The sequence below is a fragment of the Ictidomys tridecemlineatus genome, chromosome 12, assembly GCF_052094955.1.
Source record: "Ictidomys tridecemlineatus isolate mIctTri1 chromosome 12, mIctTri1.hap1, whole genome shotgun sequence".
NCBI lineage: Eukaryota > Metazoa > Chordata > Mammalia > Rodentia > Sciuridae > Ictidomys > Ictidomys tridecemlineatus.
This window is the reverse complement of record NC_135488.1, coordinates 87,967,780-87,984,592: the sequence shown is the minus strand read 5'-3', so window position 1 is coordinate 87,984,592 and position 16,813 is coordinate 87,967,780. Positions and strand designations below refer to the sequence as shown.

General features: G+C 33.8%; 1 protein-coding gene across 10 annotated transcripts in view; it reads left to right on the top strand.

The window, feature by feature from the left end:
* The window catches only part of Eml4 (EMAP like 4), a 141,703-nt gene that overhangs the window by 89,650 nt on the left and 35,240 nt on the right, over positions 1-16,813 (top strand). For all 10 annotated transcript variants that reach the window (XR_005727283.2, XM_021725868.3, XM_021725867.3 and 7 more), the window contains 7 exons: positions 1,645-1,768; positions 3,126-3,275; positions 6,242-6,311; positions 7,432-7,542; positions 10,416-10,511; positions 14,786-14,920; positions 15,033-15,168. Coding sequence is in view for 9 of the 10 variants with exons in the window: in XM_021725868.3 (XP_021581543.1) it covers positions 1,645-1,768; positions 3,126-3,275; positions 6,242-6,311; positions 7,432-7,542; positions 10,416-10,511; positions 14,786-14,920; positions 15,033-15,168 (822 nt within the window). In the remaining variant the exon portion in view is untranslated. The remainder of the gene's footprint in view (positions 1-1,644; positions 1,769-3,125; positions 3,276-6,241; positions 6,312-7,431; positions 7,543-10,415; positions 10,512-14,785; positions 14,921-15,032; positions 15,169-16,813) is intronic.

The following is a 16,813-nucleotide window of genomic DNA, read 5'->3' as shown; positions in this document are numbered from 1 at the left end:
TGTTGTGTCTGCCGATAAATAATAAATTTTAAAATTCTCTCTCTCCCTCTCTCACTCTCTCTTTAAAAAAATATTCTTTAAAAAAAGAGTACATTATTATTGATTACAGGTACAGTGTTATATATAATGGCTCTTATTCATCTCACTTGGCTGAAACATTACCCTTTGATTAGTAGTTCCACATTTCCCTTTTCCTTTTCCTTTGGCTCCTGGTAACCACCATTCCTTTCTCATTCTAAGATTTCTACTATTTAGATGCATAATATGAGTAGAATCATGCTGTGTCTTTTTGTATCTGGCTTATTTTCTTAACAAAATGTCTTCAAGAGCCATCCATGTTGTTACACATTATAAAATTTCCTGCTTCTTAGAGACTAAATGAATTCCATTATGTTTATGTATTGAATTTTCTCTATCCATTCGTCTGTCAGTGGATGTTTTTTTCCACATCTTGGCTGTTATGAATTGCTCTACTGTGAACATGAAATGAAAATGTTACTATCTCTTTAAGATCCCGAGTTTTAATTCTTTTGGAAAATACCCAGTAGTGGGATAGCTAGATGGTATAGTAGTTCTATTTTAATTTTTTGAAGAACTTCTGTCTTATTTTCTGAATTGACAATACAATTTTGCATTCTTACAAGAAGTGTGTAAGGGTTCTAATTTCTCCACATCTTTATCAACATTTATTTTTTTTGCCTTTTTCTTTATATAATAGCTGTTCTGACAGATGTGAAGTGATGTCTCATTGTGGCTTTGATTTGTATTACCCTGTTAATTACTGTGTCAGATATTTTTCATAAATCTGTTGGTCCTTTTTTATGTCTTTGGAGAAATGTACATCCAAATATTTAACCTGTTTATTTTTATTAAAAAATAAAAATAAATTGTTGATGGACCTTTGTCTATCTATATCTTTATCATCTATATCTGTATGTGCTGCTGAGAATCAAACCCAGTGCCTCACCCTAGCCCATACTTAACCCATTTTTAAATCAGTTAGTAGGTTTTCTTTTTCTGTTAAATAATAGGCATCCCTTATATATTTTAGAGATTAACCCCTTACTAAATACATAGCTTGCAAATATTTTTCCTGTTTCATAAATTGCCTTTTTACTGATTATTTTCCTTTGCTGTGCAGAAGCTTTGTAGTTTGTGGGATATGGTTTTTATGTGTTATTAAGCTCAGTAAATAGATCAAGTAGTATGATGAAATGATTATTGCCTGTCCAAATAATTTTTTTCTTCTTTTCAACAGTTTGAGAAACTTCCATCATCAAATTGTTTTCTTTTGCATCTTTCTACATAAACCTTCCTGGGTGCCTTGTAGAAATGTGTACATTCAAGCAGATAAATTGTATTTTAATTATGAAAATAGTTATTCTCAATTAAAAGTTGCCAATGATTTTTCCTCCAATGGTTTGAACTAGATCTTTAGAGTATCACTTTGTTTTCTATATGCTATACAATATATAACAAAACAACTATATGTCATGAAAATAAAAACTTTGAAGTAACTGTTTTCATTTTGTTTTTATTATATCACCTTAATGATCCACTTTTCTATGATTATAAAGAAAATATGTATGGCTTAATTTTTTTCCTGAGGATCTCAATGATGACTTCATTCTTGTGTTTCAACAGAAGGAGAATATATTAAAATGTTTATGCGAGGTCGGCCGATTACGATGTTCATTCCTTCTGATGTTGACAACTACGATGACATCAGAACAGAACTTCCTCCTGAGAAGCTGAAACTGGAGTGGGTGTATCCTTCCCTAAGATGATAACAAATTTATTTGCTTTGTCTCCAATTAAAGGAAAATTGATTTATCTAATCTATCAAAATTTTCTTTATGCAAAAAAGTAAATATAATAAACATAACAATCACTTCAGAAATTAAAAAGAAAACACTCTAATCCTTTCATATATTGTATATTTTGCTCTTAACAATTTTAAGCCTTCAGAATTAATAGAGAAAAGGGCAGCAGTATTCTGTAAACATCACAGTAGGTACAGGACTAGAATTGAAAGACTAGCGTTTGAGTCTTGGCTATGCCACTTATCTCCTATGCATCTTCACTTTCTTCACTTATAAAAAGGATATAACCCCTGTCTCATAGGGCTATTGCCAGAATTTAATAAGAAAACATTGATTAAGCATTTTGTAAGCTGTGAAATGATTATGTGGTCATTAAATTAACAAAGTTGATTCTAATTCCAAAATTCTGTGCAAGACTTTTAAAAAATGATATTTAACACAAAACGTTTCTAATTTCACCCGGAAATTCTCACTTTTCTTAGAAGTTTTAAGAAACCTAGTGAAGCAGAAAGGAGTTAGTAGTGTAAACTCTAATCTCTGCCTTCATTCTCCCACACACTTTGAATTCCTTGCATTAGGCAGAAATCAGCTTGGGAAAATGCACCAATTCTGTAATTTGGTACAACTTTTTGTTTGGCACTGAGGATTGAACCCAGAGTCCTTAACTGCTGAGTCACATCTCCAGCCTTTTTTAATTTTTATTTTGAGTTAGGGTCTTGCTAAATTGCTGAGGCTGGTTTTGAACCTACAGTCTTGCCTCAGCCTCCCAAGTCACTGTAATTATAGGTATGCACCACCACACCAGGCTGGTACAACTTATTTTTAACAAATGTTCTATCTACGAAACTGGGCCTGAATATCCCTTATTTATCATTTTAGGTCCAGCATTAATGTTGTTTTTCTAGGTGAGCCTTCTTTTGTTCCTTCCTTTGTCTCCCTCCATCTAAAGTAGGTCCTTTGTTTATGTTTCTCCTGCATACTATTATTTTTCTTTCCATGTTTGTAATTATATATTTGCTGATTGTGTATATCTTCTAGAATAAGCTCCAGGGACATAGCCCATGTTTGTTCTGTTCAGAATTGTATGGTACATACTAGGAACTAAATATATATTTTTCTGGTGAATGAGGAAACTAAGACTAAACATAGTAAAAGGCCCAGGTTGTACAATGATAATGGCAAAATATGAGTTTTCTAAATCTATTCCAGTTCTCTTTTCATCAACCTTCCTAATTCCCTATGTATCCTTGAAGAAGATAACACTTTGAATATTATTAAAAACCTTGACTCTTATCTTTTAAGATATGGTTATCGAGGAAAGGACTGTCGAGCTAATGTTTACCTTCTTCCTACGGGGGAAATAGTTTACTTCATTGCATCAGTGGTAGTACTATTTAATTATGAAGAGAGAACTCAACGACACTACCTGGGTCATACAGATTGTGTGAAATGGTTAGTATCATTTAATGTTTGTTAATTTTGTTCTTTGTGTCCTCCTTTTTTGTTTTGTTTTTAAAGTTGGGTTGTATTAAAAATGATTTTTTTTTTGTGGAAAACTCAGAATGTGAGGATATTATAAATATCCTGTAGAATAAATTTTAAAAGAAAAAAGGACTTTGAGTCCTTCAAAATGGTTGGTATAGTATAGGCAGCAAATTTCAGGTAGAATCTACTCTGCTTTCTCACATCCCTTTAATCCTTTTCTTCAGTTCTGTAGTATGAAATACATGTGGGAAATACATGTGGGATAAATTTTGAGAGTTATTATTGGTTACTCAGTGTTTATTAAGAATTTATTCTGCATAGATAAATTTTACATTTGAGGCTTTTCTTTTTTAGGAAAAAAATCATGGCTGAGGAAGAATCATAAGTATCTCATAAGGTCTCACACTATAAAAATATAACTCCTTTTTTTAATTTGGCAAATTTAGCTTCTCTAATTAAATTCATTTATTGTTCAAGCCATTATTTTCTGACATTTGAAAGCTTTGCTTATACTATTCTGGCAATTATAGCTTAACTAAAATTAACACGACTGTTAACAATATTATATAGATAGTTGAATTTATAGAGAAAATTAAACTATTGCCTTTTACACTTGAAGAATAATATAGTACAAAATCACTACAACATTTTGATCATAAAGATTACAAACAAACAACCTTTCAGTTGGGGATTGTATGTTAATATGGAAAATCCCTAACATATACTCTCAAGTATACTTTTTAAAAAAAATTTTTTTTAGTTGTAGATATCTTTATTTATTTATTTTATGTGATGCTGAGGATCATCAAGCCCAGTGCCTCACACATGTGAAGCAAGCACTCTACTACTGAGCTACAGCCCCACCCCTACTCCCAAGAACACTTTTAAAGAGCAGGAGAATGTGCATGTGTTCTGCCATTTGTGTAAGAAAAGAGTGGAAAATAAATGTTTTCCGTGTATATAAAATTTTCTTAGAATTACTAATAAAAAGAAACATGTTATAGTGATTACATTTAGAAGCTTCAGAAGATAAGGATAGGGACCAGATAGATGAGATCTTAGCAGTTGGGGCAGGTGGGGAAGAGACTTTTCTCAATTGTATTTTTTATACTTTTGATATTTGAACCGTGCAAAAATGTATTTCCCAAACCAGAAATGTTAGTTTTAAAAATTCATATGAAAGGAGAGATTTAAGTTAGATATGGCAAAATGTCAACGTGTTAGATTTTAATGTAGTTGATCTCACTATAGGATGTAAACTATTTTAATAAGAGGAAATGGAATTAAACATTGAGTTGGGCATGGTGACACACACCTGTATTCCCAGCAACTTGGGAGGCTGAGTCAGGAAGATGACAAGTTTGAGGCCAGTCTTGGCAGCTTAGCGATACTCTGTCTTACAATAAAAAGGGCTGAGATAGCTTGGTTGTAAAATGTCCCTGGGTTCAGTCACCAGTACCACAGGGAAAAATAAAAGAAACATCAATAAACTCTAATCTACTTAGTAATTGAAGAAAATAAGATACCATTTATACCAAATTATTATCATTTTGAAGCACACCTTTCTTGGGGTGCTGGGGACTGAATCCAGGACCTTTCATATTTCTAGGCAAGTCCTTTACCATTGAGCTACCTTGCCAGCCCCTTAAAATACATAGTTCTTAATATAAGAAAGTTATAGAACTTTTAGAACATTTTTCTCTCTATGAAAATTTGAATTGAGGCTATTATTCCAGAAAATAATTAGCAGTACATTCCAAGTAACAAACAAAAATAGTGTTTTCAGTAGAACTTACCTGTTGTGGCAAGATACAAAAAAAAATATAGACTTGGACATGAAGACATTTAAAATTTTTTTTAATATTTATTTTTTAGTTATAGTTGGACACAATATCTTTATTTCACTTATTTATTTTTATATGGTGCTAAGGATCGAACCCAGGGTCTTATACATGCAAGGCGAGTACTCTACTGCTGAGCCACAACCCCAGCCCCCACAATATTTTTGATAATCAATTGTATGTGTACCGTGAATAATTTTAGCATTGTTTTCCATTTTTATTTAAAAATTCTTTGCCCCGAATTTGACGTGCTAAGTGTAGCATTAGAACTAATTAAAAAGTTGATGGCATTATTTTTAAATATTTTTTCAGTTAGAGATGAACATAATACCTTTATTTTATTTTTATGTGGTACTGAGGATCAAATCCAGCACCTCATGCGTGCAAGGCAAGTGCTCTACCACTGAGCCACAACCTCAGTCCCAGTTGATGGCATTATGATATTGACTGTTGTTTACTTTTTCCCCTGGTAGAAAAGTAGAAATCACCCAAAAGATGAAAGAATTGCTAAGTCAGTAATAATGCATAAGGATTATGTGGGAAAATGAAAAAAAAAAAGCTTCTGTTTTATTTGATTAGAATTATACCACACAGGGGGCTGGGGATGTGGCTCAATCGGTGGTGCGCTCACCTGGCATGCGTGCGGCCCAGGTTCGATCCTCAGCACCACGTACAAAAGAAGATGTTGTGTCCGCTGAGAACTAAGAAAAAATAAATAAATATTTTTTTTAAAAAAAGAATTATACCACACAATATTACATCTTTAAATAAAACCATATAGTATGTATACCTTTATACATGGACTAGAAAGGAACTTGCACAAATGAAAACAATTTAGTTTGTTAACCATGCCACAGTTGTGGATATTTTCTTTGAATTTAATTTCTATTAATTTGTTAAACTTAACAAAGAAACACTGAAAACTTAAAAATCTTCAGATAATTGATGTTTACTTAATTTCCTAAAGAAAATAAAATAGAACAAAGTGAGTTTTTTATGACAAAAAACTAAAAACACATTGATATAACAGTGTGTTTCTGCTGTTTCTCATGGTTTTTGTGTTTAAAATTATTGTTGATACTACTTTTCTAGCCTTGCTATTCATCCTGACAAAATTAGAATCGCAACTGGACAGATAGCTGGAGTGGATAAAGATGGAAGGGTAAGCAGCACAGATTTATGCATTTTGTATCTAGTGATAATTGCTGTTTGAATGGAATTGATTGTAATTTTTAAACTACAACTTGTTTTCAGAATGTAACTACTAAAGGATTTCTAGCAAAAGCAGGGAAAAAATTTTAAGACTAAGAATATTTGGAAAAAAAGAAAGAATCAAACTACTAATTTTGTTTTTCTAAATAATAAATGTTCTATAGGGAAATTATTATAAAATCCTTATTTGCCAAAGGTACTTCAGTTATCCTTAGTTGGTGGGACCTCTCGATTTTATGTATTAGGAGAATTAATATCGTTTAGAGTTTCAGTTACTGTGTAATGTTTTAAAATTGGCTTATATAATAAATCTCTTCTTTTTAAGATCAGTAGTGAATATTGATGGTGGTTGATAAACATGTTTGTATTCATGACATTCTGTTGGTTCAATTTCTTTAAAGGAGTGTGGGGTAGGGGGAGATTGTATGGAGTTATTTTGAAAGATCCCTTCCAATTCCATATTCTATTTGAGGACTAGTTGCTTAGCAATTTATTGGACAATGATTTTCTCAGATATAAAGGTAGTGCTAAAAGCTAAGCATCCAACTGGCACATACCTGTATCCCCAGCTACTCTGGAATCTGAGGTGGGAGGATCCCTTGATTTCACAAGTCTCTATACTAACTTGGGCAAATACAGTGAGATCCTGTCTCTCAAAAAAGGGGCGGGGGGGGGGGCAAAGTAATCCAGAAAAAATTTACCTGCATTAGAATTCTGATTTTACCTTTTAGTAGCTGTATAACTTGGGTCAAGTTATTTAAATCTCTGTATATTAGTTCCTCCATCTGTTAAATAATATTTGATAATCATATCTATAGTATTTAACTTTATGAATATGAAATGTTTTAATACATGTGACATATGGAGAACATGTGAAACATAGTAAATAGTCAAATAATTTGGTATGAGAGAAAAGTACCTACTCAAGATTCTTTGGGGAAATGTCTAAATCTGGTAGTTATTGTCTTACTAGACATCTGTTCATCCCTTTTACTTTTTGTAGGTGACACCAGTTCTTTGTGGTATGTATTGCATCACGAGTTAGTCTTGCTGTTTTGTGTTTTTTGTAGCCCCTGCAACCTCATGTCAGAGTGTGGGATTCAGTTAGTCTATCTACGCTGCAAATTATTGGACTTGGAACTTTCGAGCGTGGAGTAGGATGCCTGGATTTTTCAAAAGCAGTAAGTAACAATGTTTAAAGAAGTAAGCAAACTAAAAGAGATAGAATGGAAGATCAGTTTTTTGTTAATATACACTGAAAGATGAGATGTTAGCTATTGCTTTTTTAATGGCTAGCATTTTAACCTGAGAACTACATTTGTTTTGTAAAAAATCAAGATAGGAGGCAAGCGGGACACTATGGCACACACCTGTAATCCCAGAGGCTCAGGAGGCTGAGGCAGGAGGATCATGAGTTTAAAACTAGTCTTAGCAAAAGCGAGGTACTAAACAACTCAGTGAGACTCTGTCTCTAAATAAAATACAAAATAGGGCTGGGGATGTGGCTCAGTGGTCAAATGCCCCTGAGTTCAATCCTGGTACCCCAAAAACGATAGGAAGAAAGAGAGTTGGGGCACACCTGTAATTTTGAAGACTTAGTAGGCTCAGGTAGGAGGATCTCAAGTTGAGGCCAGCCTCAGCAACTAAGCAAGACTGTAAAGCAAAATAAAATAAAAAGGACTAGCATGTAGCTTAGTCGTAGAAGGTCTCTGGATTCAACCCACAGTACCACAAACAGAAAATAGGATCAATATACTATACTTAATTGAACTTAATTTTTTTCTATCCTGAGATAGGATTCTAGAATAGTTGTAGGAAATGGTTGGAGGAATATGTTCATAGTATAGTACATTTTGAAGTAAGCAGTAGGATATGCCTTAATTTCAGTTTGAATCATAGGAGAGATCTATCTTTTAAAAATTCAGACATGTTGGGGCTGGGGTTGTGGCTCAGGCGGTAGCGCGCTCGCCTGGCATGCGTGCGGCCCAGGTTCGATCCTCAGCACCACATACCAACAAAGATGTTGTGTCCGCCGAGAACTAAAAAATAAATATTAAAAAAATTCTCTCTCTCTCTCTTCTCTCACTCTCTCTTTAAATAAAAAAAATAAAGTAACACAAATCTTATAATTATACTTATTTTTAAAAAAAATTCAGACATGAAATTTGGCCCATCCTGCAAAATCATTGGCTTTTCTTGGTGTCATAACGGAGCAAAAATCATGAAATATCTGAATTAATGCAACACATATTTAACATTTTGTGTCTGTCAATCTCATGTGATAATCCTAGGGGGAAAATAAGACAGGATGTTAATAAATTTAAGCATTTTCTTTTTTCTTGATTAATATGTAATGATGATTATAGAGTATGCAGAAGACCATCTACATCTTAGGTTTTATATTTTTAAATTTCAAATATAAATACCCCTTAGAATTTATTGGTTCTCACTTACACTTCAGAATATATTTATGTGTTCATATGATCTCTTTAGTTCTCATTTGTCAGCAGCTATATTCTGTTATGGGAGTTTTGTGGGACATGGAAGAAGGGACACTTTTAGAGCAGAAAATAAATCTGAATGAATTTAGGAATTTTTCTAGCTTAAAGACATTGAATGTCAGAGGTCTAACGTATCAAAATTAGGAAGAAGTAATTTAGAAAAGAAATATTGGCATTACCCCCCACCCCCATGCCCCAATCTCTATAGCAGGAACTCTTGCTTTGTTTTTGGTAGCATTGTTATAGTGTTACAATGGTCTTGAATTGCTCCATAATCTTTTTCTGATTCTTATATAATTCCAATACAGGCTGAGATAAAGAGAAGACTGAACTGTGTCCTTCCTTAGTATCTCTCATTCTTCCTTTACAACATTGTTTCCCTAATCCAGAGATATTGCATTATTTCTCTATTCTATATACAAAAGGAAGCACATTCCATAAGTGCTACTAGAAAAAAAATTGTTTAATACCATCCATAGTTACTAACCTAGAGACTTAAATTATATGAAAGAAAATGGTTTCAGGAAAATAATATTTAGTTCTGTTTTTATTTATTCATGTGAATATAAGATCACAAAAATTTGAAATTAGCAAATTTTAAAATAGTACTAATCTTATCAATAGAAAATTTATAAAATTATGTACATTTCTTCCTACCTACTTCATGGGGAAACACCTTGAATATTTTCCAGCAGCACAGAGGAAGCATAAGCCAAAGGGATTAGAATATCTTCAGAAAAAACTATTTGCCCTAGTGGTTCGGGAGGCTGAAGCAGGAGGATAGTGAGTTCAGAGTGAGCCTCAGCAATTTAGCAAGGCCCTAAGCAATCAAGGCCGTGTCTCAAAATTTAAAAAAATTAAATTAAATTAAAAACAACAACAAAAGGGTGGGGATGTGGCTCAGTGTTTAAGTGCCCTGGGTTCAATCCATGCTATCTAAAAAACAAAAAGAATTATTTGTTGTCACTAATTAATAGAAGTGACTAAATGGCAAATGGGAATCAATCTAAGGGAACAATTTAAAAATAGGAAAAAAAATAAGAATTTATATCATTGAAGAAAATATAGTTTTATTAAATAGTACATTCATTATGTTTCAGAGAACATTATGTTTAAAAGATTTTGGATTATCATACTGTTGGTAGTTAGTTTTTTTGTTGTTTTGTGGTGCTGGAGATTGAACCTAGGTCCTCATGCATAGTAGGCATTTTCTTTCCCACTGGGCTACATCCTAGCCCCTCTGTAGGCAGTTTTAATAATGGAATTTCCTACTTGGAAAGTAAAACCTATCTCTGGGCACGGTGGTGTACACCTATAATCCCAGTGATTCAGGAGACTGAGGTAGTAGTAAGATCACAAGTTTGAGGCCAGCCTCAACAACTAATTGAGACACTCTCTCACAATTTTAAAATAATAATAAAAAGGGATAGGGATGAAGCCTAGTGATAGAGCAATCCTGGGTTCAATCCCCAGGGCCACCACACATACATCAAAAAAATAAAAATAAAACTTATTCAGGAATTTTTAAATGCTTTTAATTGATTTTTCTTTAGGATTCAGGTGTCCATTTATGTGTTATTGATGATTCCAATGAGCATATGCTTACTGTTTGGGACTGGCAGAAAAAATCTAAAGGAGCAGAAATAAAGGTAAGTCAAAATAATTTTTAATTGAGTATCATCTTTCAGAGTACATGATTTGTTTGGCAGGTATTTGGAGCCACTGTGATATGTGTACCTTTAAGTTGCAAGTATAAACACACTGGGCAAATTCATCAGATTTACTAATTTTTAAATATTCTATGGTATTAACACTACAGTTATACAAAATAAAAGTCTAGCGTCTTGAAGTAGTTTCAGTATTTCAGACATTGTGTAACTGAAATGTCAGTAGCACAGTGGGTAGAAGGATGTCTAACAATTAAAGACTCAACACTCTACTTGACTACTGCTGCTTTAACAGATTTGTAATTAATTTTATTCAATATTTAAAGCTTTAGAAATCTAGAGGAAAATTTCACCCTTAAGAATGTGGCTGTCGGGCCAGGGTTGTAGCTCAGTGGTAGAGCGCTTGCCTAGTATGCGTGAGGCCCTGGGTTCGATCCCTGGCACCACATGAATGTATGAATGAATGAATAAAGGCATTGTGTCCATTAAAAAAAAAAAAAAAAAAGAATGTGGCCTTCATAGGGCTAAGGGTATAGCTCAGTTGGTAGAGTGCTTACCAAGCTTGCACAAGGCCTTGGGTTCAATCCCCAGTACCACCACCAAAAAAAAAAGTGGCTGGCATAACTGAAATGCATATATAATAATTAGTTTTTTGGTTAAAATTATGTTTATAGGATTATTGTAGAAAATGCTATACCATTTATAATTGCTGTAGAATAGTGTTGATTTGTTGTGTGGATCAAGCTATATCTTGTAAGAGAAAATTGTCAGGTTAGCTTGTAGCTGTGTTTATGTAGGTCAGAAGTGGCCTTCTCCTGATGATGGGCTTTCAGAGAGAGAATGTAAGAATGTTTTTAAAAAGCCTATGACCTGTTTGATTCACCCCTAAAGAATAATGTATTTTTCTTTCATTCCTGTCTTAGAAGTTTTGTTTTGCATAAGCTTCAAGCTTTCAGCTTGTTGGTTAAAATAGATGTTATTATGTTTTCATGTGTAAGTTAGTCTTCTGAAGAAAGTACTTGTTCTGTTTGATAAAATTGAAACAACTATAAGCTGTCAGGAAACCTCGAACTTTAAAAAAAAAAACATCAATGGAAGACATTGATTGTCCTCCAGCCATCACCATTTAGAGTAATTTAAAACAAGTAAGTAAGGTGCACCAAAGTGAATAGTGAATTTTGGTCCTTGGTAGTAAGGTCTACCAAATAAAATACATGGTTTTCCTCCTGCCAGCCATTCGTCCATATCCTTCCCAGGACATTAAAGGTATCTGTTGCTCTAAGTTCTATTCCAGTCCTTTACTTGTAACTTTACTGTCTATCTCCTGAGTTGCACATCCATTATTTATTTCCAACTCAGATCTCTTACAAGTTGAATTCTTAGTTCTAGAAGCCTGCTAGATAGATATCTTTATGTGAAGATACCACAAGTTAAAATTTACATGAAAATCTGTTGATTATCTTCTCTAGCCCAAACTAGTTTTATCTCACAGTTATTGACAGTATGTTTCACTTAAGTGCCCAAGCTTTATCTCACTTCTCATATTCGTGTTCTCCAAAGTCTGTGTCCTAAATGTCTGCATTATACCTCTTTCTAGTACAGGTGATTGCAGAACAACTAAAGTTAACTTAAAAAAGAGAACATTGTTTCTTCTTTGGGGAGGAAAAGAAAAGTCTTTATTAAAGAGGGGCATTTTGCCTAAGGAATGACTTGGCAGAAGCTAGATCACTCAACTCTCTCTCCTCTTAGCTTCTCCTTGTGTGTCAAACTTACTCTATTCTACTTTAGATAGACTCTATCCTTTCTTAAGTCATTGGGATTTGAGAAACTGATAAATAACATTAATTTTTGTAAACTTGAGACTGAATAAGGCAACTTAGAAAGTATAATGATAAAAATTAAAGAAGACCTAATAATGGAGCAATAGTGTATATTATGGACAGAATATGGTATTGTAAAGATGTGACTTCTCTGCATGTTGATACATATTGTCAACATGGTAAAAAAAAATTCCTGCAAGAAACTGACAAACTGAATATATCTGAAAATATAAAGTGGTAAGAATAATCAGAACAATTGTGAGGAAGAAAGAATAAACTTGGACAAGCCAGGTGTGGTGGCACACACCTGTAATCCCAGCAACCCAGGAGGCTGAGGCAGAAGGATCACAAGTTAAGGCCAGCCTCAGCAACTTAGTGAGACTCTGTCTCAAAGAAAAAATTGGAAAAAGAACTGTGGGTTTAGCTCAATGGTAAAGTGGTCCTGTGTTCAGTCCCCAGTACAAAATAAATAAATAAATAAATAAAAGAAAGAATAAACTTAGAGGACTAGAAATATGTATGTCATTGTCTATTATTCATTAAGTCATTGTGGTACAAGGATAGAAGAACAGATGGGGGTAATGAATAGAGAAATAAACTACACAAATCAGCTTGATTTATGGCAAAGGTAGCAAAGCAGTGGGCAAACTTTAAGGCTTTAAATAAATAGTAACAGTACTGGAGTAACTGGATATCCATATGGGAAAAAATTAATCTCACAGCATTCACACAAGATCAGTTTTAGGTGGATTATGTTTGTGGGTATGAAAGGTCCACAGTTTTTAGAAGAAATATAGGAGGATACCTTCATAAGTAGATTTCTCAAATGTGACACGTAAAATTATTAATTACAAGCGGAGAAAAGTGATAAATTAAGAATATTTAAAAGATAACATTAAGAATATGAGAAAATATAATATATTATTTCTAGTAGAACATTCATGTTCATAATATATAAGGAACTTTTGTATTTCAGTAAGAAAGAAGATAGATTAACAAAAGATTTCAACAGGCACTTCATAAAGTAAGATGATTAATAAACATGAAAAGATGTTCAGCCTTATTAGTTATCAAGAAAATTCAAATTAAAACCATAGTGAGATATTACTGTGTACCTACAAACGTAGCTTACATGAGAAGGAGAAAAATACCTAAGTTGATAAGGGTGTAGAGTAACTGGAACTCTCATATACTGCTGCTAGGCATGTAAGTTAGTACAGCCAGTTTGGAAAACTGTTTGGCATTATCTACTAAAACAGAACATATGCATACTTGCTGACCCAACTCATTCTCTCCTGAGTATAAAACCAGCAGAAATATATTCATTTCTTTGCTGGAGGACAAATAGCAGTGTCTTATGATACTTATGATAGCCAAAAGAAATTCTAAACTACCTTAATGCCAGTCACCAGAAGAATGAATAAAACAACAATGTGATCTTTTTTATACAAAAGAATAGTATATAGCAATTAGAATAAACAAATTACAACTATACATATCTTCACAAATAGATCTCACAAGTGTAATGATCAGAAAATAAGGCAGACTTATGAAGGAATACATTATTATGATTCTATTTAAATGAAGCAGACAAAGTTCTCTCCTACTGGGCTGGGGATGTGGCTCAAGCGGTAGCGCGCTCGCCTGGCATGCATGCAGCCCAGGTTCGATCCTTAACACCACATACAAACAAAGATGTTGTGTCCGCCAAAAGCTAAAAAATAAATATTAAAATTCTCTCTCTCTCTCTCTCTCTCTCTCACTCACTCACTCTCTCTTTAAAAAAAGTTCTCTCCTACTGATAATCAAAATAATGGTTTCTTCTGTAAAGAGAGAATGGTACCTGGGGAGATGACATAGGGTTATATTTCTAGAATATTATTAATGTTCTGTTTTTAGCTTTGTTCTGTTTCTAACTTTAAGACAATGTACATTGCTCTTGTATTTGACAGTTTTAATGTGCTTTTCCTGAGTGTGTGACAAATTAAAATAATTAAAGCTATAACTCGTATAAATGTCTTCCAAGTGCAACATTTTTATGAATAAATTAGCAATGTAGAAGTATGAGGTCATGAAATTTAAATGTTTATTCTTAAAATTTATTATTAAGCCAAATGTAATGACACATATCTGTAATCCCAGTTCTTGGGATGTTGAGGCAAGAGGATCATACGTTTGAGGCCAGCCTCAGCAACTTAGCAAGACCCTGTCTCAAAATTAAAAATAAGTAAATAAAAAGGGCTAGGGATGTAGCTTAGTGATGAAGTGCCCCTGAGTTCAGTCCCAGGGGCGATTATTAAAATTTTTCAGTAGAATAGATCTTGGAAAAAAAGGCATTTCCTCAAAAATTTTCCCTGTCTTTGTCAGGAACTATAATTGGTACTTGATCGCAGTAAGAATATTTATTTTTCTGAAGCTTTATTTCTCTTTTCACAGACAACAAATGAGGTTGTTTTGGCTGTGGAGTTCCACCCAACAGATGCAAATACCATAATAACATGTGGTAAATCTCATATTTTTTTCTGGACATGGAGTGGCAATTCACTAACAAGAAAACAGGGAATTTTTGGGGTAAGGATCAGAATACTCTATAGAACTATAGAACTTAAATCTTTTAAATTGTTGAGTAAGTATAAAATCATCATACCAAAGGGAAAACTTAAAAATTCTCATTTATTTGTAGAAATATGAAAAACCAAAATTTGTACAGTGTTTAGCATTCTTGGGGAATGGAGATGTTCTTACCGGAGACTCAGGTGGAGTCATGCTTATATGGAATAAAACTACTGTAGAGCCCACTCCTGGGAAAGGACCTAAAGGTATGGTGTTCTTATATTAAACTCATTCTATATAACTCTTACATAGTGCTGTTGCAGTCCCAAATCCCAGAACAGGAGAGAAGGCGTTGCAATGGAACAACATGAGGGTCATCAATATACTTTTCGTTTTTAAGAGTCTTCATAATCTTGTAATGAGATTTTTTAGTTATTTATTAAGCATATATAACTTTCATTAGCCTCTGGCATATTAATACAAAATAATTAGATGTAGATGCATATACATTTTAAAAGTATAAAGGCTCACTCTCCCCTAGGGTGGTGTTGGGGTAGCTGTAAACAGAATGCATGACCATGCAATGAGATAGGAAAAGGAAGAAAAAAAGCATTTGTTCCCAGCCCTAGTTCTGGGCCTTGACAGTCTTTCTGCATTTCATGAAAACAGTTTTCTTCACAAATATAAATATGCTTGGTCCTTTTTCTTTTGTGGCAGAGGGAGCCACAATTGCACATGCTCGGCAAGTACTCTACCACTGAGGTATATCCCCAGCACACAGGCGTTTGCGCACACACCCCTTTTTTTGAGAGAGGGCTATCAGTTTTGAGATGGTCTCACTAAGTTGCCCAGGCTGGCCTGGAATTTCAGATCCTCTTGCCTCACCCTTCCAAGTAGCACAAGTAGCTGTGCCTCCACACTCGGCAGGATGTTTTGTTCTTAATGTCCATTTGAAACCAAATATATGGATTGATTTTGCCCTTTTTCTATAGTAGATGAACAATAAACTTGAAAAATGTTCAGCATACTATGTACTTCTTTCAGAGTAGAAGATGAAAAGAGAAAAAATGGAGACATGGTTCTAAAAGTATGGGATCACAAACACAAAGAGATTTTTTATCACCATCTCCAGGCAGTAACAGCAGACATAGAACTAGCTGGCCAGTCAGTCCTTGAGGATCTACCAAAAAAAGAGAAAGAAAGGATGTGATGGGGAATGAATCTGGGGATTGGCAGAGCAATTTAACTTGTTTATCCTTTTTACCCTAAACACACTCAAGCTACCTCCTTACCTGTTGTGTCCCTAGAGTCCCTTCATTAGACCACAGAAAGCATACTGAGTTTAGAGTAAGAGAAATCCCACCCACCATCCCGCCTATAAATTCCAGCACATCCAGAGGCTGAGGCCAGGGGATCACAACTTCAAGACTAGCCTGGGCTACTAAGTGAGGCCTTCTCTAAAAATTACAAAAGTTGGAGCTGTAGATGTGGCTCATTGGTATAAAGAAAGCACCCCTAGGTTTAGCCTATGATATTGGAGGAAAAATAAAAAAGGAAGACTGAAACCCTGTTCCCCTGCTCAGAAAGACCCAGTTTACATGTCTATCTTTTTCAGTAAACTTTTCCAAGAATACCACAATCTCTGTCATTTTGAACTAGGAGTTTGAAAATTGTCAAACATTTTGAAAGGAAATTACTTTAATCTTAAATTGCAGTGTCAGTATAGGAGTAAAAAGAGTACTATTGATTAAAGCACTATTTTCACTGAATTGTGGAATTTAAGCATCATAATTGTCTTGTTATTGTATGGATTTTTATACTTTATTTTTCAGGAGTTATATAATAGATTGTTTTAATTTATGTTTTTCATATCCATTCACCTTAATTTCTAAGCCTGGCAGTTGAATTGAA